The 22464-nt window shown below is 42.4% G+C and overlaps 1 protein-coding gene across 1 annotated transcript; it reads right to left on the bottom strand.

Moving 5' to 3' along the window:
- Positions 1 to 3811: 3811 nt before the first annotated feature.
- On the bottom strand, positions 3812 to 19145 carry LOC134310605 (lipid scramblase CLPTM1L-like). The gene is made up of 17 exons (XM_062992237.1): positions 18945 to 19145; positions 16325 to 16419; positions 14532 to 14715; positions 14269 to 14390; positions 13497 to 13584; positions 13252 to 13369; positions 10824 to 10918; positions 10648 to 10732; positions 9232 to 9335; positions 9103 to 9147; positions 8794 to 8835; positions 7523 to 7605; positions 7375 to 7412; positions 7234 to 7289; positions 4927 to 4971; positions 4728 to 4843; positions 3812 to 3896 (listed from the first exon to the last, which is right to left on the bottom strand). Exons 1-17 carry the CDS (start codon positions 19143 to 19145, stop codon positions 3812 to 3814), a joined length of 1602 nt encoding a protein of 533 aa, XP_062848307.1.
- Positions 19146 to 22464: the final 3319 nt, after the last annotated feature.

Raw genomic sequence — 22464 nt, 5'->3', positions numbered from 1 at the left:
AAGATTAATAATACTATAATACTTTATACTTGTGTTTTTACCTTTATAGCTCTCTGTTTATTCATCCATTCATTCATTCAGTGTCTGTTTTATCATTGCTTTATCCTGGTCAGGGTCATGGTGACAGACAGACAGAGACAGACCGACCGACCGGACATACAGAGACAGACCGACCAACCGACCAGACATACGGAGACTGACCGACAGACCGGACATACAGAGACAGACCGACCGGACATACAGAGACAGACCGACCAGACATACGGAGACAGACCGACCGACCAGACATATGGAGACAGACCGATTGACCAGACATACGGAGACTGACCGACCGACCGACCAGACATACGGAGACAGACCAATTGACCAGACATACGGAGACTGACCGACCGACCGGACATACGGAGACTGACCGACCGACCGGACATACGGAGACAGACTGACTGACCGGACATACAGAGACTGACCGACCGACCGGACATACGGAGACAGATCGACCGACCCGGACATACGCAGACAGACCGACCGACCAGACATACGGAGGCAGACCGACCGGACATACGCAGACAGACCGACCGACCAGACATACGGAGACAGACAGACTGACCGACCAGACATACGGAGACTGACCGACCGACCGCACATACGGAGACAGACAGACCGACCGGACATACGGAGACAGACCAACCGACCGGACATACAGAGACAAGACGGACAGACCGGACATACAGAGACAAGACAGACAGACAGACCAGACATACGGAGACAGACCAACCAGACGGACTGACTGGACACACAGATCGACCAACCAGACTGACCAGACAGACAGGCAGACCACCCGACCAGACAGACAGAAACAGACTGACCAGACAGGTAGACAGACCGACCAGAAAGGCAGTCAGGCAGATTTACTGACCAGATAGACAGACAGACCAACCACACAGACAGACAGACTGACCACAGAGACAGACCGACCGGACAGACAGCAGAGACAGACCGGCCGACCAGACACACAGACAGAGACCAACTGACCAGACAGACAGAGACTGACCAGACAGACAGCGACAGACCAACCAGACAGACAGATCGACCAGACAGACAGACGGAGACAGATCGACCAACCGATCAGACAGATATTACACTACAAGTAGTCAGACAAGTACCTGCATAATAACACACTACAACAACAAGACCTGTGGGTACATAAGATTCATTGGGTAAAATGCAGGAAACACTCCGGACAGGTCGCCAGACCATCACAGGGCACACACACACACACACACACACACACACACACACACACAGGGCACATTTAGTAGCTTCATTTAACCTAGTAGCTTAGTGGTTAAGGTACTGATCTAGCAATCGAAAGGTTGCTGGCTTAAGCCCCATTCTTGAGCAAGGCCCTTAACCCTCAATTGCTTAGACTGTACAGTATACTGTCACAGTACTGTAAGTCGCTTTGGATAAAAGCGTCCACTATAAAGTACACTGTATGGCCATAAGTAGGGCATGTGGCTCAGTGGGTAGCACTGTCTCCTCACACAAGAAGGTCCTGGGTTCGATTCCCAGGTGGGGCGGTCCGGGTCCTTTTTGTGTGGAGTTTGCATGTTCCAATTTGTGTCCCGTGTGGGTTTCCTCTGGGTGCTCCGGTTTCCTCCAACAGTACAAAGACGTTCAATTGGAGACACTAAATTGTTCATGACTGTGTTTGATATAACCTTGTGTGTGAACTGATGAATCTTGTGTAATGAGTAACTACCGTTCCTGTCATGAATGTAACCAAAGTGTAAAACATGACGACATAATCCTAATAAACATATGGCCAAAAGTATGTGGACACCCCTCTTAGTGACATTATATGACTTTAACAATGTTCCAACAGTTTAGGGAGGTCCCCGTTCTCTAAAGCACGAAGTGAAGCTCTATAAAGACGTGTTTTGAGTAGTTGCTGTGCATAGTGCATGTCTTTTTGGGCAGTGGGGAGATCATCAGTTCTTCAGCAGATCACAGAGCTCCAACACTAAGAAAATAATCATCTAACATTATTTTATGGAGATCCAAAGTCAAGTATTTAAGCTGAAGTTCACTTATAAGCATTCATTCATTCATTTCATTGCACAAACCTTTTCTGAAATGAAGCATACCGGACATTCTCAGTTCTCAGATAAATTGTCTTTTATTTTAAGACGCATTTAAAACATTCGGTGCTGAAGCACGTCTCATAAATAAATGTAAAATATTATTTCAGTGCATTTTGTGAAGTACACAGACTCGCAACAAGTGGCACAGCCGTCTCAGGTTACAGACAGAGGCCGTGTGTAAATACACGGTTCAACAACAGACGACGGCAGCATTTGTCCAGCGAGCCAGAAGATAAAAGACTCTTACAGTCCAGCTTCCACAATCCTTTGTTATACTGTAATAGACTGGAGCATCGATTGTGCCTCATGCAAACAGGTCAACGTAAGTGACATGAAATTTGGCCACTGTTTCTTCAATTTGCTACACCTCAGCCTGCCTAAAGCACCGCTAATGTAAAAAGTTTTCATTCATTAGTAGCCAGTTTGCACCATTTTTGCATTTTTTCACAACCAAGCACAAAGAAACCAAAAACGCTTTGATTCGTTGTTTCATCAGCTCTACTTACCATGTAGAAGCACTTTGTAGTTCTACAATTACTGACTGTAGTCCATCTGTTTCTCTATATGCTTTGTTAGCCCCCTTTCATGCTGTTGGTCAGGACCAATGGTCAGGACCCCCACAGAGCAGGTATTATTTAGGTGGTGGATGATTCTCAGCACTGCAGTGACACTGACATGGTGGTGGTGTGTTAGTGTGTGTTGTGCTGGTATGAGTGGATCAGACACAGCAGCGCTGCTGGAGATTTTAAACACTGTGTCCACTCGCTGTCCACTCTATTAGACACTCCTACCTAGTCTGTCCACCTTGTAGATGTAAAGTCAGAGACGATCGCTCATCTATTGCTGCTGTTTGAGTCGGTCATCTTCTAGACCTTCATCAGTGGTCACAGGACGCTGCCCATGGGGCGCTGCTGGCTGGATGTTTTTGGTTGGTGGACTATTCTCAGTACTGCAGTGACACTGAGGTGTTTAAAAACTCCAGCAGCGCTGCTGTGTCTGATCCACTCATACCAGCACAACACACACTAACACACCACCACCATGTCAGTGTCACTGCAGTGCTGAGAATGATCCACCACTCAAATAATACCTGCTCTGTGGGGGTCCTGACCATTGAAGAACAGCATGAAAGCATGTAGAGAAACAGATGAACTACAGTCAGTAATTGTAGAACTACAAAGTGCTTCTATATGGTAAGTGGAGCTGATAAAATGGACAGTGAGTGTAGAAACAAAGAGGTGGTTTTAATGTTATGGCTGATCGGTGTAAGTAATCAGTCTGTGTAGTTTTGTAGTACTTCATAAAACCGTTGTCACCTAACAGTCCGCCACTGCATCAAATAAACACAATCTGTAGCTTAATTATCATAACTGTGTAGTTATTTTTAGCTCCAGTGTAAAGAAGTCCATCATAATTCCACTTGAATGTAGACCTGAAGGATATAATGTTAAACTCTTCCTGCTGTCATTCTCTTAAATCTGTATTTAACTGTATTAAAACAAATCATTATATTAAGAACTGCATGCTAAACAAAAGCCAAGAGATTCAGTTTTGTGCTGGACGAAGCGGTCCGATCGCCGGTTCACACTCAGGGATTGAGCAGCTCCCGAGTACAGCATGCGTGAAGCTTAAGCTCTTCTCCAATTATATATGATACTCTCCCTCATTCAGTCCTCGTGTTGTTTCCCTTTAGGTTTCCTCCTGTGTGACGCCCCGTACTCACGACATCTGGATTTGGTCACTGGGTAAATTCTGGTGATAAAACAGTATAACATTAATTAGCAACTCGGTTTGCAGTACAGTCGAATCCGGTTAATCGGACCACATCGGGACGCGATCGTTTCGGTCCTAATAACCGGCTGGTCCGATTACACGAACATGCCCTATGTTACAAGGAATGATAGTGGAACGATAGCTTTCTCGTGTAGACTTTAATCGTGATTGACAGGAGGGAATTCCTTGCACGTGTTGCCGGACACTCTTGTTTACGCTTGACTTCATTTCGCCGAAAAGCGGAGATGCAGATGGATCCAATAACCACGCTGCTGGCTACTGGGTGCTTCGTTGTGGGAAAGAAAGTGGTGGGCGTGTTCACCTCCCGCTGGTTTTGCTCTTGTCAACACAACTTTTCGGATTTCCTGACCTTTGATAAAAGCATAAATTCTCCCGGGGAGCCCAGGAATCCTCCCATATCTCGCTGACCCGCTTTGCATCCGCTCTAAGTGGCGACTTGTGGCTTCTTTTTCTTATTCGCTCTCACGTTCTTTGGTCCGATTAAACGGAATTTTGGTCCAAATAAGCAAATAACATTACACGTACATAATAGGATTTGTTTCGGTACTTTAGGATTCGGTCCGAATAAGCGGCTGGTCCGATTAACTATTATTTTTGGTGGTCATTGCTGTGCACATGGATCAACAAAGCTCTTTAGAACGAGGATTTCCAGCCTTTCTGTCAACCACAGAATTAAACAACCTGTCTAACAGGCCACAGACATGCATTAACATGTAGAAAATATAACCTGGCTGGTGACTGGAAGTGAGAAGTAAACCCTGGACTGTGTGGCATTGATACATAACGTACCTGCACTGGTAGAGATAGATGAGGAAGATCACGTCGTCTCTGAAACAGGTGAGTGGATGGGGTCCGGGCGTGGTCACAGTTCCACTAAATACATCGCTGATAAACGTGTTCAACCCCTAAACCAATAAAGCAAAGCATTTAGGGGCTGTTTAACGTGATCAGGCATCATCTGGAATTAAAAGGTAAATGTTAAACTCACTTTGTAGAGTAACACCGACGTGGGAAGGTGGCCGACTGACTTCAGCTGTAAACATAAAAGCAACATAAATCAACACGTCGCAGTTAAACATTTCATTAAATCACTGTCTATTTTACCACATTATTATCCTAATCAGGGTCACCGTGGGTCTGATTAATTGGGCAAAAGGCAGAAAACACAGACGTTTTAAACGCTACTGTAGCTCAAACTGCTGAAGAAGTTCATGCTGTTTCTGATAGAAAGGTGTCAGAATACACAGAGCAGCACAGTTTGTTATGTATGGGGCTGCATAGTTGCAGACCAGTCAGTTAGGAAGGTGGTCATAGGTAGAGCTGTGGGCTATCAATCAGAAGATTGTTGGTTTAAATTCAGCCACTGTTGGGCCCCTGAGAAAGGTTCTTAACCCTGTCTGCACCAGGGACGCCATACAGGGGCTGACCCTGTGCTCTGACCGCGGCTTCCAAACATAAGAGATATGCAGGGATACACAGAAATACATTGGGTTGTACAGTACTCGTGTGTATGTACAGTGTATCACAAAAGTGAGTACACCCCTCACATTTCTGCAGATATTTAAGTATATCTTTTCATGGGACAACACTGACAAAATGACACTTTGACACAATGAAAAGTAGTCTGTGTGCAGTTTATGTAACAGTGTAAATTTATTCTTCCCTCAAAATAACTCAATATACAGCCATTAATGTCTAAACCACTGGCAACAAAAGTGAGTACACCCCTTAGTGAAAGTTCCTGAAGTGTCAATATTTTGTGTGGCCACCATTATTTCCCAGAACTGCCTTAACTCTCCTGGGCATGGAGTTTACCAGAGCTTCACAGGTTGCCACTGGAATGCTTTTTCACTCCTCCATGACGACATCACGGAGCTGGCGGATATTCGAGACTTTGCGCTCCTCCACCTTCCGCTTGAGGATGCCCCAAAGATGTTCTATTGGGTTTAGGTCTGGAGACATGCTTGGCCAGTCCATCACCTTTACCCTCAGCCTCTTCAATAAAGCAGTGGTCGTCTTAGAGGTGTGTTTGGGGTCATTATCATGCTGGAACACTGCCCTGCGACCCAGTTTCCGGAGGGAGGGGATCATGCTCTGCTTCAGTATTTCACAGTACATATTGGAGTTCATGTGTCCCTCAATGAAATGTAACTCCCCAACACCTGCTGCACTCATGCAGCCCCAGACCATGGCATTCCCACCACCATGCTTGACTGTAGGCATGACACACTTATCTTTGTACTCCTCACCTGATTGCCGCCACACATGCTTGAGACCATCTGAACCAAACAAATTAATCTTGGTCTCATCAGACCATAGGACATGGTTCCAGTAATCCATGTCCTTTGTTGACATGTCTTCAGCAAACTGTTTGCGGGCTTTCTTGTGTAGAGACTTCAGAAGAGGCTTCCTTCTGGGGTGACAGCCATGCAGACCAATTTGATGTAGTGTGCGGCGTATGGTCTGAGCACTGACAGGCTGACCCCCCACCTTTTCAATCTCTGCAGCAATGCTGACAGCACTCCTGCGCCTAGCTTTCAAAGACAGCAGTTGGATGTGACGCTGAGCACGTGCACTCAGCTTCTTTGGACGACCAACGCGAGGTCTGTTCTGAGTGGACCCTGCTCTTTTAAAATGCTGGATGATCTTGGCCACTGTGCTGCAGCTCAGTTTCAGGGTGTTGGCAATCTTCTTGTAGCCTTGGCCACCTTCATGTAGCGCAACAATTCGTCTTTTAAGATCCTCAGAGAGTTCTTTGCCATGAGGTGCCATGTTGGAACTTTCAGTGACCAGTATGAGAGAGTGTGAGAGCTGTACTACTAAATTGAACACAACTGCTCCCTATGCACACCTGAGACCTAGTAACACTAACAAATCACATGACATTTTGGAGGGAAAATGACAAGCAGTGCTCAATTTTGACATTTAGGGGTGTAGTCTCTTAGGGGTGTACTCACTTTTGTTGCCGGTGGTTTAGACATTAATGGCTGTATATTGAGTTATTTTGAGGGAAGAATAAATTTACACTGTTACATAAGCTGCACACAGACTACTTTTCATTGTGTCAAAGTGTCATTTTGTCAGTGTTGTCCCATGAAAAGATATACTTAAATATCTGCTGAAATGTGAGGGGTGTACTCATTTTTGTGATACACTGTATATATGACAAATAAAGGTCTTCTTCAGAAAGGATCCTGGCCACCGGGCCAGGGAATCAAACCCAGGACCTTCCATGCTACACACTGCACCACTGTGCCGTCTATACACCTCATATTAAAATCATCTTAGAACACACCTTGTAATTCACAAACAGCTGAGGGGCCATGGACAGAAATCCAAATGCATAAACTCCTAAAATAAAGACAATATTTAATGGTTTAAATAATTTGACGTTTTAAAGCTGGACAGAAATGAAAGATTATTTCACTGATCTTACCACTGACAAGACTGTTGATGATCCAAAAGTACCAAGAACTGCAAATACAGAAATAAAAACAGACAAATCATCAACGTTTTTATAACTAATGTGTAGAAATAAAACGAAACTATTAAAATTACCTCCACAGAACGATAACGATACCCACCTTTTATTCCTGAGATATAGAAAAGAGTAAACGGCTCCACTAATGCACAGTGGATACAGCAGATACGACAGGAATTTCATTGCCTGAGATAATGAGAAAACAGACGAGTTACTTAGAACTATTTACAACCCCAAATCAGAAAAAGTTGGGCCAGCATGGAAAATGCAAATAAAATAAAAACACAGAGTTTCTTACATTTACTTTGACTTTTATTTGATGTCAGACAGGATGAACCTGAGATATTTCATCTTTTATCAGAGTTTTTTTTTTTTTTAATTCAACACATTCCAAAAAAAGTTGGGACGGTAAAGCATTTACCACTTTGTAATGTTGTCGTTCCTTCTCACAACGAGACGTCTTGGCACCAAGGACTCCGAAGTGTTTTTGTTATTTTGTCCTGTTCTTCCTCTAAACAAGTTTTCAGGTGTGTTATTCTGCCTAGCACATTACATCTGTACATTGTATTGTTTGTATATTGTAGAGAGCTACCAACAGCCGGAAATAAATCCCTCTTGTGTGCAAACATACTTGGCGAATAAAGCTGATTCTGATTCACGGAATCACTGAGTCTTTGGTCTGGAGCACACAGCATCTATTTCTTCCAAAAAAGACCTGGAATGCTGATTCGTGACACGAATACACGTTTCCACTGTGTGACGGTCCATCCTAGATGCCTCCGAGCCCAGAGAAGTTGACGGCGCTTCAGGACATGGTTAACATAAGGCTTCTTTTTTGCACAGTAAAGTTTTAAGTGCCATTTGTGTATTGTGGTGCTTGACAAAGGTTTGCCAAAGTAAATCCCTCACCCATGTGGTTATATCAGCTATTGTTGAGTGGCGGTTCTTGATGCAGTGACGTCTGAGGGATCGTGGCTTAGGTTTGTACCCCTTGGCCTTTACGCACTGAAATTCCTCCTGATTCCTTGAATGGTTTAATGATATTCTGCACTGTAGAGGGAGAAACTGGTGATCCTCTGGTCATCTGTGCTCCTTAAGGACTTAAAGCCTTTCATTGATGCTGCTTTTGTACCAAATCATAATTACAATCACCTGATTGAAATCACTAGGCAAAAATTTTGGAATGTGTTGCAGGCTTGAAACGCAGGAATGGATGTTTATTAATAAATGAAATGATGCTGAGCAGATAAAACATGAAATATATCAGGTTCATCCTGTCTGACATCAAATAAAAGTCAAAGTAAATGTAAGAAACTCTGTGTTTTTATTTTATTTGCATTTCCATGGGATGGTATGGGGTTGTAATTTCTGTACCTTGGAATCATATTCTTCTGTCGCTCGCTCCAGCTCGTCTTCCTAAAAAAACACATTGGGTGCAGTTTTATCATAAAACATTAATCACAAAGCAAACCATCAAAGTTCTGATCATTTGTCAGTGATAGCAGAGGAAATTTAAGTAAAAACTGGATTAAAAAAATAATATCACGCACACAGACGCATTTAAATATCATCAAAATACCAGATTATACAGATACAGTCTTAACTATGCCAAAGCTCTAAGGAACGCTTCATGATCTATAGCATGTTACTGTATAATTATTGTTTATTATTGAAAGAACTTACCTTAAAACTGGACTGAAGTGCAAACACTCTGCTGACCTTCCAAAGCTAAACAGATAAAGACACAATTTACGAGAAATTTTTGGTTTTATTAATGTTATACATTTAATAGACAAATCTCAGCCCTGGTACCTCTATTAAAGCGCTGATTCCCATCGGGATGAGAGTCAGCCAGCTCGTTTGTTCCTCTAGCAGGTAAAGGAAGATCACGATGGTGCTCAAACACCTCCAGATCACTAAAGAAACAGGTGGAAATAAAGAGAGTCCTTCTGTTAATACATTTCTCCCCAGTTTTCCTCCTGATCTAGTCGGCGTATCCAAATATATTTACATTTAAAGCCTTTTATCCAAAGTGACTTACAACTGTGATGAGCCCAATCTATCCAGTCCATGCAATTGAGGGTTAAGGGTCTTCCTCAAGGGCCCAACAGTTGGACTTGGCAGATGTAGGGCTCGGATCAGTGACCTTCTGATTACTAGTCCAGTCTCCAATTACGCAATCGTATTTCTCCGTTCCTCTAGTATGTTTCTTTTACCTGCACAAGGAGGGTTTATATAGAGATCCGTATCATGCACGGAGAGCCACGCACCGGTCTCTATCATCCCCTCCAGTATCCAATCACCTGCAGCACTACCACCCTCCAACGAGACAATCATTGTCCATTTATGCGTCCGGCCTGCCAGTAGCAAAGCTGAGATTTGAACTCACAAGCTCGAGATGTCGTAGTTTTAATTTTAGCTTAGAATAGGGGGGCCCGATACGTCAATCACGCGTGCACGCTGGTAGATCGCGCCTCATTCAAACAGATCAACGTGATTGACATGAAATGCAGACTCTGTTTCTTTCATTTCCATCTAAAACACCCTTTATTCTAGAAAATGTTCATTCATCAGTAGCCAGTTTGTGCCATTTTTGCATTTCTCCTTCTGTAGCCTGCACTGTTAGTGAAGATGAAGGCGCAACCAAGCACAAAGAAACCAAAAACGCTTCGATTCAGGCAAGAATGCTGCAGAGACGCTGTTTCATTCATACGTGGAAGAAGCTGACGGAGAAACTTGAACCTACAATCTGACATTTATATGAAGACAAGCGCCTCTGCTGGACAATTTTGGAACTTGATGACTGAGGAAAAATATCCAAACATAAGAAAATGTGCCGCTTATTCGACAGCATTTTTGGATCGACCTACTTGTGTGAATCAGCTTTTCCCACATGAACATGATTACATCTAAATATGGCTCCACTCTTACTGATGAACACTTGGAAGCTGCTTGTGAATCAGTATCAGCAGCTCCTGTCTAGATACATAAACCTGACCGACACCATTCAGTGTAAATCATCAGAATAAGGTCAGTGTGATGTTTCACTCGCTTGTCCTGTAAAGCTGAACATCAATACAGGAACTGAAGTGCATTTAAAAAGTAGATCAGATCGCGATGACCTGTCGACTGAAATAGTAGATCTCAAGCCATGAAAGTGTGAACACCCCTGGTTTAGAACTATAAACTAGAACTATTTTTTATTGTTAGTAAAGATCAGAATCTCACCTGTTCGTCTAGAGATTCCAGCTAAGCTCTTCCTTCCTCTCCAGAAGCTCACATCGTTTTTTAAAGCAAAGACCTCAAATGAGAGCTACGAAACATCGCATTTAAAAACAAACGTGTAAAATTAATATGACTAGAGGTGCTGTATTTAAATAATAACCACTGATCGTAGCTCTCACATGGAACGCGGGCACCAGGATGGACAGAGCCAGAATGTGAAGACCGGTCTCAACAAACATGCCCTTGATTTCATCAAGTTTCTGCTCTGAAAAACCTGGAAAGGGATTAAATATATTTATTTAGAAATAAAATTATCATCCATTCATTCTTTGTCTGTTTTACCAGCGCTTTATCCTGGTCAGGGTCACAGTGGGTCTGATTTACTGAGCGAAAGGTAGAACACAGGATACACACACACACTCAGGGCAATTTTAGTAGCTCAGATTAACCTGACTTGCAAACGCGTCCAGCCGGGGAATCAAACCCAGGACCTTCTTGCTGTAAGGTGACAGCACTACCGATTGCGCCCTCATGCCACTCAAAATTCATGGTTGACCCCATATAGGTTTTAGGGCAGGTGTAGCCTAGTGGTTGAGGTACTGGACTAGTAATGGAAAGGTTGCTGGTTCAAGCCCCACTGCTGCAAGGTTGAGCAAGGCCCTTAACCCTCAATTGCTTAGACTGTATACTGTCACAGACAGTACTGTAAGTCACTTTGGACAAAAGCAGTGATGATACAAAGCAGTGATGCTGATAAAATGTCAATGTAAGATACACCAAGTCCAAAAGAATATAGACACCCTTCCTAAATATTGAGTTCAGGTGATTTAGCCACAACAATTGCCAATACGACTTCAGATTTTAATCTGACTAACTAAAGACATGGGTGGCTTGGTGGGTAGCACTATCGCGTGACAGCAAGAAGGTCCTGGGTTTGATTCCCAGGTCGAGCAATCTGGGTCCTTTCTGTGTGGAGTTTGCTTGTTCTCCCCGTGTCTGTGTGGGTTTCCTCCCACAGTCCAAAAACATGCAGTCAGGTTAATAGCAGCTACTAAAATCGCCCTGGGTATGTGTGTGTGTGTGTGTGTCAGAGATGTTCACAAGTCACAAAATACAAATCCAAGTCAAGTCACGAGTCTTTAGTCTAGAGTCTGAGTCGAGTCACGAGTCTTTAGTCTAGAGTCTGAGTCAAGTCACGAGTCTTTAGGCTAGAGTCCGAGTCAAGTCACGAGTCTTTAGGCTAGAGTTCGAGTCAAGTCACGAGTCTTTAGGCCAGAGTCCGAGTCAGATCACGAGTCTTTAGGCTAGAGTTCGAGTCAAGTCAGGAGTCTTTAGGCTAGAGTCCGAGTCAAGTCACGAGTCTTTAGGCTAGAGTCCGAGTCAAGTCACGAGTCTTTAGGCCAGAGTCCGAGTCAGATCACCAGTCTTTAGGCTAGAGTCCGAGTCAAGTCAGGAGTCTTTAGACTAGAGTCCGAGTCGAGTCACGAGTCTTTATGCTAGAGTCTGAGTTGAGTCACGAGTCTTTATGCTAGAGTCTGAGTTGAGTCACAAGTCTTTAGGCTAGAGTCCGAGTCAAGTCACGAGTCAATATAATCTACACAAGACATATATTGGAAATGTAGCGTAGAAATAAACAAATAATCTGTAAGTTCAGATAAAAACAACAACAGATTAGCGAGTGTATTTAGTCGTTTTACTTCGTGCCTTTACTTTCCTAGTCATTGTGTAAATTAATGTAAATTCTGTAACAAGAAGGTTCCAGTTAAAAGCTTCAACTGATACGTTTTGTTTTCATTGCAAATTACAGCACAGCGGCCAAAATCCCAAACACAGCAAAAAATCCATAACCGCTGCTTACCTTAGCTTCTGTTCTTCCAGATGCTATTACATTTATAAGCGTGTGTCCCATTAGGAATAGAATCCATTATTTTGTAAATAAAAAAACATCCAAACTTTTCCCGGTTGTGAAGTAAAACAGGAAGTTGTCAGAAAGCCGATCGAGCGTTTCATTACCACGTCATCTGTGTGACGCTGCAAACTGAATAAATGCAAATAACAGCATTTCTTACTAACAATTACAATCAGAAGCTCTAATTGGTTCAGAAAGTGGCTTTTTCAACCATTAGCGCCAATTCTGTAGGAGTGTTCCATTCACCCCAGTTGTTACTGTGAAGTGCACTACGTAGGGTATTCCACCATTTTTAATTGAGATTCTGATCCAAAGTTAATGAAAATGTTCGAATGAAGTGAACTTCAGACTGTGTAGGGAGTAGGGAGCGACACCTCATCACTATGCCGGAAGCTGGCTGGAACATTTACCCAATGTGTGTGTTGTGGGTTAAGACGGCCAAAACGGGTTAATTGTCACACGTAACTAATGTTAACACATGCTGACGCTAGGGACTCTTGTTGTTTACGAGTCATTTGAAACGAGTCTGAGTCGAGTCTGAAGTCGCTGTGTGTGCGTTTGCCTTTTAATTCATCCAATAAATCAGACCCACCGCGACCCTGAATCGGATCAACCGGTGGTAAAACAGACAGTGAATTAATTAGTGAACTAAACACAGAACCGATAAAACAATCCAATATAAACGATAAGTGACGTACCGAAGTGTTTGAGTGAGTAAACCACGGCCTGGACGTGGATCCAGATTCTGAATTTCCTGAGTGTTATTGTATCGTAGCTTATAGTGAGAGGAACTGCTTTAGTCGTGCTGTTTATCTCCTTCATACAAATAACACACACAAAATAAGGCAATCAATTGTAATAATAATAAATAATAATAATAATAATAATAAAGCACGTACAACAAACATGATGATTTTATGGTCATTTTTAAAGAAATACATACAAGTAAGTCTTTCAGCCTGCTTCTCATTTCGTCTATAAGCAGAAGGGGCAGATATATCTTCTTCTTGTCCTTCTTTCCTTCTTCAACACTAAGAAAACATATTAGGGATTGTTCAAGGAAAGAATAAGTAATTATATAGTTGGGAAAGCATGGAAAATGCAAATATAATAAAAACACAGAGTTTCTTACATTTACTTTGACTTTTATTTGATGTCAGACAGGATGAACCTGAGATAGTTCATTTCAAAGGTCATTTACACTCTGTGATGCAGCATTAATACAGAAAAGTACACTGAGATCTTACAGCAACATGTGCTGCCTTCAACACGTCGTCTTTTACACAGAAACCACCTGCTGCACACATTACAAAGGCGTGGCTGTGGAAGAATAGGGTACGGGTACTGGACTGACCTGCCTGCAGTCCTGACCTGTCCCCAATAGAGAACGTGTGACAACGACGACCCCCCGTACTGTTGCACATCTTAAGACGTGTTTGCAGGAAGAACGAGACAAAATAAAAGCTGAAACACTAAATCACTCGGTCTCCTCGGTGCCAAAACCTCTTTTAGTTGTGGTGAAAAGGAACGGCGACATTACAAAGCGGTAAATGCTTTACTGTCCCAATTTTTTTTGGAATGTGTTGCAGGCCTGAAATGCAGGAATGGATGTTTAATAATAAATGAAATGAAGTTGAGCAGATAAAACATGAAATATCTCAGGTTCATCCTGTCTCACATCAAATTAGGTATTAAGGTAAAACTGTGAGACGTACATCTTCATGTATCTGCGCAGGTCACTGGGTACTGCGGCGTTATTGAAGCTAAAATCCTCCGTCATCATGTTTAGCGTGATGTGTGATTTCCAGTAGGACTGAAGCTTCTGCTTTTCTGTTACCTGCAGCCAGCAGAAACACAGAGAACGAATTTAATTCTACTGTATGATTTTATTTTACTCCTAATCTAACAATCTGAATCGAGGGATCATGAGGCATCGTATAACTTCATTAATACTCTCTTAAACATACGGTACTGTTACCTTCTGGTTCTGTTTGGTGGAACCAGGTCTGGCAGAAGGTGGAAGCATCTGAGAAATGAGAGGAACCACCAGCCTCACGTGTTTGTTGTCCTTCCAGGGTGAAACGCCGCTCTTGTGTATGAAGACCACAGCATGAAGGCTGCTGTTGTTCTGGTTCTGCTCTGGTAACGTCACGCTCACCTTCCTTCATCACAACAAAGGAAGCATCATGTCAAATTACACGAGTATTTTTTAACTTCAGGGTTTATCAGCTGACTTGAGGGCTTGATAATTAGCTTATAAATAAAATGACGTGTGTTGGAAACTGTTGTAGAACTATGTTTTAGTTACAGACCTGTCCGAATGCATAGTTTTAATCCCAGTACCAAATTTAATTTGTTTTAGTCCTCCACGCTATTTAAAAAAATGCAAACCCTATTTAATCACTTTAAAATGTACAAAAGTAAAAGGTGTAAATAAAAAATACATTTATTTATATTGGGCGACACATTGGGTGGACGGCACGCTGGCTTAGTGTGTAGCACAGTCACCTCACAGCAAGAAGGTCCTGGGTTCGATTCCCAGGCGGGGCGGTCCGGGTCCTTTCTGCGTGGAGTTTGCATGTTCTCTTCATGTCTGTGTGGGTTTCCTCCGGGTGCTCCAGTTTCCTCCCACAGTCTAAAGACGTGCAAGTGTGGTGAATTGGAGACACTGAATTGCCCTATAAGTAAATAGGTGTGTGTATGTGTGTGTGTGTGTGTGTGTCTGCCCTGCGATGGACTGGCGTCCCGTCCAGGTTGTTACTGTGTGCCTTGCGCCCATTGAAAAGCTGGGATAGGCTCCAGCACCCCCAAATGTGACCCTAAATGGATAAGCAGATAAGAAAATGAATGAATGGATGAACACAGTGGGTAGCACTGTCGCCTCACGGCAGGCCTGGGTTTGATTCCCGGCTGAGTGGAGTTTGCATGTTCTCCTTGTGTCCACATGGGTTTCCTCCCACAGTCCAAAGACGTGCAGTCAGGTTAACAGGAGATACAAAATTGCCCTGTGTGTGTATGAATGAATAAATAAATGCATTTATTTATTTAAAGTACAGCGGTACCTTGAAACTCGACGTCAGTTGGTTCTGGGACTGCTGTTGAGTTTCGAGGTATTTTTTCCCATAAGGATGTTTGGGAAACCTGTTAATGTGTCCATGGTCCTGTGGAGCTGCATATATTTTAGTCTAATGTAAAATAATGAGGTTGTTTTTACACTTATACACTGAAAATAACACAACTATAATATAAACACACTGAAATACAATTAAAACAGTTCATTTAAAATTAAATAAACAATTTAAAAAAATAAGAAGGCTGAACACGCCGAATTTAAGAAAAACATCAAGTTCAAGGGTACAAATTTCTCCACAAAGGGTGTCGAGTTTCAAAGATTTCGATTTAAGAGGATGTCGAGTCACAAGGTATCACTGTACTTGTCTTAAATTAGGTAAGACTCAAACCCTGGGTTCATAGATCTCAGCATACCATGCTTTGCTGTTGCGCTACCAGTGATGTAGAGTTTGAATTTCCTTGCTTAAATATTTATTTTTATACATCATAAATAATAAAACATATAATCTTTGAGCAGGTAAAATCAGACTCTGTGTTTCAATCTGTAACACTAATTAAGATGAAGACTAAGGACACTACCGTGTGCAGTTTAACCATCAACATCCATCTGTAGATCCACACCCTGTACTGTATGGACCTGTGTAGCGTATATAAACCTAAAACACTCTTTCATGTATTCATTTTTAGGATGTAACTTACCTTTCAAGTCTGGAATGGATCTCAAATTTATCCACTTTGAGCAGGAGTGTGTGTGCAGCCTCCTCGCTGGGGTCCAGAGTCCGATATACACTCAGCTGTCAGATCAGAAAGAATGAATTTACATTAGAATCCAGAACATCAAAGGTTTGGCTTTTTCATATCAGAGAAGGCTCCAATGATTTAAAACCCCCAATTATCAATACTTCTTCTTCTTCTTTTCCCATTTCCCCCCAATGTTCTCCCTAATCTAGTCGTATCCAATTGCCCTGATTTCATTATGCTTCCTCTGTGCCGATACAGCCCTCCACGGCTGACTGACACACGTGTGCAGTAGCGACTGCACGAGGCGAGTTCATATGCGGATCAGCTTTGTGTACGGAGAGCCACACCCTGGTCAACGCATTATTCCCTGACTTTTGCGGAGGCCGTGGCTGCATCAGTTATGAGGAACCCTGGTCCGGCTTTCCCACCCTGTATGAACAACAGCCAATTGTTGTTCATGTAGCCGCCCAGCCGGATGGCAGAGCTGAGACTTGATATGATGTATTCGAGATCCCAGCTCTGGTGTGTTTTACCACATCAGTACTATTTCTGAGAAAAGAACTAAAGAACACTAAAGAACGCTGAACCATTTATGTCACTGTGTTTGTACAAAGAAAGGTAAGGACTAATGAATAATTATCAGACTGACATTTCTACTGATACTGTTAATGCGTACACAGTAATTCTCGATAAATATTCTTCCCCTGTATAATACACACACAATAACATCACTTTGTGATAAAGTAAAGCTTTATTGCCCCATCTGTAATTGGGTAACGAGGTGGGTAAGGGTTTGGTGACCCTCTATGAATTTACACTTCGTCCAGGATCTTTCTGCCTTGTTTCCAATGTTTGATGGTAAAACTGGTCCCAGTGTAATTACTTAATTAAATCAATGGACAGCACGTTGGCACAGTGGGTAGCACCATTGCCTCCCAAAAAGGGCCTTGGTTCATTTACAGCATTTAGCAGACGTCTTTATCCCAAAGCGACTTACACTACATTCTGAGCATATGAGAGTTGAGGGCCTTGCTCAAGGGCCCAAGAGCAGCAACCTGGCAGTGGTGGGGCTTGAACCAGCGACCTTCTAATTACTAATTCAGTACCTTAACCACTAGGGTATGGCTTGGCTATAGCAAATCCCTGTCCGGCAAGTCCAAAGACATGCAGTCAGGTTAATTGGATCTAGAAATGTAAATAAGTGTGAGTGGGGGTCTGCCCTGTGATGGACCAGTACGGGGTGTTTCCTGCGTTCAGCCCAAAGAATTGTACCCACTGCAACCCTGACCAGGATAAAGCGTGGTAAAACAGAATAATTAAATCAATTAATGTACTTAATTCCTAATTCTTTTTGGCTCATAAATGTTTTTTAGAGCCCCCCCCCCTCTTAACCCTATAACGCCAAGTGTATCATATTTGATACATGAGTTTTAAAGACTTCTACATCATTCGTAGGTGTGTTGTTTTCCTGAAAAACCTGATGTATACAATCTCTTGATGCATGCTCAATAATCTAGGTCCACAAATCCACAAAGTTGAATCAGTTCATCTGGACACAAGTTTGTTGACAATAATTACAATGGCCATGTGTGCCTTTCACACATGATTGGGGTAAAGCTCCTATCACGGCGTTGTATGATGGTGAGAGATGTACTCTCAGACACCCTCCCCGGTTCAGGGATGGTCGTTCCCTCTTCACGTAAATGGCCTCCTTATATCCACGTTCAAACCAGCGTTCCTCCTTGTCAAGGATCTGCACATCTTCATCATTAAGTGATTGGCCGCTGGCTTGTAGGTGAGTGTAAACTGCAGAGTCCTGGCCAGAAGAGGTCGATCTTCTATGTTGGGCCGTCCGTTTCGCCAGTGGCTGTTTAGTTTCCCCGATGTACAGTTCCCGGCAATCCTCCCGGCATCGGGGAAACTAAACAGCCACTAGTGAAACGGATGACCCAACATAGAAGATCAACCTCTTCTGGCCAGGACTCCACTCACATCTTTACTGATCCTTCATTAGAAATATTAAGTGGATTAATTCAACTTATTAATGTGTGTGTGTGTGTATCAAATTATATACAGCAGGTATTTAAGGCAAATATAAGTAAATTGTCATTTTATGCATTGTATTCATCATGAAGCAATACAAAGCAACATACACTATTTAATTATTTATGTAAACTAATTAAATGTTTTATTTACAACATAATCATGATGTTTGTTGTGCTGAAATTGAAATTTCAGCCATTTATAACAGCAGAAAGCACGTGTAATGCAAAAGCTTTAAATTTACCAAACAAAATCCCTGAAGAAACCCTGGACTAGAGATATCTACTGTGTCTGTGAACTCACCTCCTGGAATCCAACGTGGCAGGAAAAGCCAAAATTAAAAAGGCAGCCAAATTTCCCTTATTTATATGGGCACAATGATGTCATTGGTCTATTTCTTTTATTATAGATTGTTCTGAGCTGAAGAAATGCTGACTTTTGAAGCTCTGGTACTACATAACATGCTGTAATATTAATGTGACAGTAGTAAATGTGACTGTTCACCTTTGATACCAGTGTATGGATGTGTTCTCACCTGCAGTCGAGGTTTAGCACTAAGGTAAGATGTAACGCAGTCATCTCCTTTGGCCATGTTGCAGGGTTTGGTGTGCACAAAACCATACAAGGCCCAGCACGTATGGAGCACATAGACCACCAGCACCCCAAACAGCACCTTGGTGTAGGACATCTTAAACTGAGAGCCATTTTTAGGCTTGGAATAGCAGGAAGGAAACATGCTTTCAGCCTATATTAATCCTGGGTGATGCTGCGGAGGGAAGATGCAGGCAGGCGCAGGGTCTCAGCCAAGGATGCTCAAAACGCTCAGCATCCCTGGATCCGGATCATCCGCGGTTAGTCAGCTGTCATCAGGGTTTAAGATCATTTATGGCAGCCTGTATTCCTCTTCTGTTCCGAGTGCAGAACTGAATTACATCCACGGCGATTAAAGAAAAAGAAAACCGGGTGAACCGATGACAATTTCAGTCAGATGTTGTGTCATCGTTACCTCTTACATTCAGATTCGGGTCGATTGTGGGAGGAGAGCACCATTGTAGAACCAGGCTTTCAATTATAACCCCCAACCCAATAGGTTTCCAGCTCAGTGCATCGAGGAGAATCAGCAGGGTTTTGGGTTGAGTGCCCGCCCATCGCTTTCTATTCTAATAGACCTAATACTATTGCAATACATTATAGATGCACCAGAGGGCGCCAGAGGCGAGATACAGTCTTATTTATTTATTTGTTGTTTAAGCACGGCTTAGTCCTGGTCAGGGTCGCGTTGGTGCAACTCACCTGGCGAAGGGTAGGTGACACCGTGGACATGTTGTCAGTTCAACGCAGAGAACACACACACACACACACACACAGACATTCCTAGGAGGACTTTAGTATCTCTAAGTAACCTGACTGCACGTCTTTGGACTGTGTGAGCAAACCGGAGCACCCGGAGAAAACCCACATGCAAACTTCACACAGAAAGGACCCGGACCGTTCCACCTGCTGTGAGGCGACAGTGCTATCCACCGAGCCACTGTGCCGCCCAGCAGCTCAAATGAACTTGACTGCATGTCTTTGGACTGTGGGAGCAAACCGGAGCTCCTGTAGGAAACCCTCACAGACACGGGGAGAACATGCAAACTCCACACAGAAAGGACCCGGACCGCTCCACCTGAATTAAACCCAAGATCTTCTTGCTGTGAGGTGGCAGTGCTACCCACTGAGCCACTGAGTCACCCTTATTTATTGGTTTGACATTTTGGTCACATTCATGACAGGACAGGTATTTGCAGGTTACTCCTGATTCATCAGTTCATGTCAAACACCATCACAGCCAATTTTGTATCTCCAATTTACCTCACTTGAAGGAACTGTGGGAGGAAACTGGAGCTCCTGGATGATGTCAAAAATGTTATCATAAGGGCTTTCCACTTGCATGCAGAGTAACATTTTTAAAATACTCTAATAATTACTAAAATTAAGGTAAAATACTGGCTTTACAATGTTACAAATACTAATGAGTTCAGTAATGAAGGTTTTTCTATATTTTCTACACAACCATTTACGTTTGCAGCATTTGGCAGACACTTTTATCCAAAGCGACTTACAGTTGTATTGGAATACAGTTTAAACAATTAAAAGTCAAGGGCCTTGCTCAGGGGCCCAACAGTGGCAACTTGGTGGTGGTGGTGGTGAGGCAATCTTATGGTTACTAGTTCAAATATACAAAATATATTGGCTTTTAATCGGAATTTTTTTCCCCAAATCCCAGAACACATCCACCCAAAAGGAAAAGATATAGAAACAATCAAAGAATAAATGATCAATTGACTCACTAAAGTTTTACAAAGGAAACACATATCAGAGATGAAGATAAATCGACTTAATCTAGCATGAACTGGGTAAAATCTGTGAAGTATTTTAAATACGAAATGTCTTATTTTATTATTATTGAAGAATTGTTAAGATAAAGTCCAAACTAAATGCCATTTTATATTATCTCTATGTTATTAATTTTGTATCCATTATATTAATCCCTTCAATATAAATATTAAGATCTAAAAAAACATGATATTGGGATAATAAAAATTACCTTTATGCAGGAAAAAAAACCTATTTGGTACAGCATCACACATTTTCTTATACTGTGGTACCTGTAACTCAACGTCCCCTAAACTCAAAATCTTTGAAACTCGACGCCCTTCATCGATACATTTGTAACCTTAAACTCAACGTTTCCCTTGAACCCAACGTGTTCAGTTTGTTTTGTTAAAAATGTATTTATTTAATTTCAAATTAACAATGAACTCTCGCTTTGTTCAGGGTTCCACTTGAGCGGTAAAACATCAAAGTGTGAATATGAGCTGAATCTGCATTAGTGTGGAATAAGCGTCAGATCCAGGGTTACAGCTCCACATGTATCTGTGTTTATCTAAATTCTCCTCCCTGTTTCACTTTTAAACTTGTGTTACAGCTCCAGCTTCTGAGAAATAGTGAGAATCAGCTTTTTATTTCAGTGTTTTTATATTATATTTGTGTTATTTTCAGTGTATAAGTGTCAAAAAACAACCTCATTATTTTACATGAGCCTAAAATATCTGCAGTTCTACAGGGCCATGGAAGCATTAACAGGTTTCCCAAACATCCTTATGGAAAAAAAATACCTTGAAACTCAACTTCTTTAAAACTCAACGCCACTCCCAGAACCAACTGATGTTGAGTTTTAAGGTACCACTGTACTGTATTTCTGAACAAATTTTCTCATTCTTATCACAGAAATGAGAAAAGGAAAGAAGATCAGCATTTTTATCAAGTAAATGGTTGATAAAAATGAGCTTCTTTTCAAGTAAAGACTGAGCAAAAATAGTTTTTCCTTTATAGGGTACACTGATCAGCCATAAGATTAAAACCACCTCCTTGTTTCTACACTCACTGTCCATTTTATCAGCTCCACTTACCATATAGAAGCACTTTGTAGTTCTACAATTACTGACTGTAGTCCATCTGTTTCTCTACATACTTTTTTTTAACCTGCTTTCACCCTGTTCTTCAATGGTCAGGACCCCCACAGGACCACCACAGAGCAGGTATTATTTAGGTGGTGGATCATTCTCAGCACTGCAGTGACACTGACATGGTGGTGGTGTGTTAGTGTGTGTTGTGCTGGTATGAGTGGATCAGACACAGCAGCGCTGCTGGAGTTTTTAAATACCGTGTCCACTCACTGTCCACTCTATTAGACACTCCTACCTAGTCGGTCCACCTTGTAGATGTAAAGTCAGAGACGATCGCTCATCTATTGCTGCTGTTTGAGTCGGTCATCTTCTAGACCTTCATCAGTGGTCACAGGACGCTGCCCACGGGGCGCTGTTGGCTGGATGTTTTTGGTCGGTGGACTATTCTCAGTCCAGCGGGGACAGTGAAGTGTTTAAAAACTCCAGCAGCGCTGCTGTGTCTGATCCACTCATACCAGCACAACACACACTAACACACCACCACCATGTCAGTGTCACTGCAGTGCTGAGAATCATCCACCACCTAAATAATACCTGCTCTGT

Source organism: Trichomycterus rosablanca, chromosome 3 (assembly GCF_030014385.1).
Source record: "Trichomycterus rosablanca isolate fTriRos1 chromosome 3, fTriRos1.hap1, whole genome shotgun sequence".
Lineage (NCBI taxonomy): Eukaryota > Metazoa > Chordata > Actinopteri > Siluriformes > Trichomycteridae > Trichomycterus > Trichomycterus rosablanca.
The sequence above is the reverse complement of the archived record's forward strand: the minus strand, read 5'-3'. Positions and strand labels throughout refer to the sequence as shown.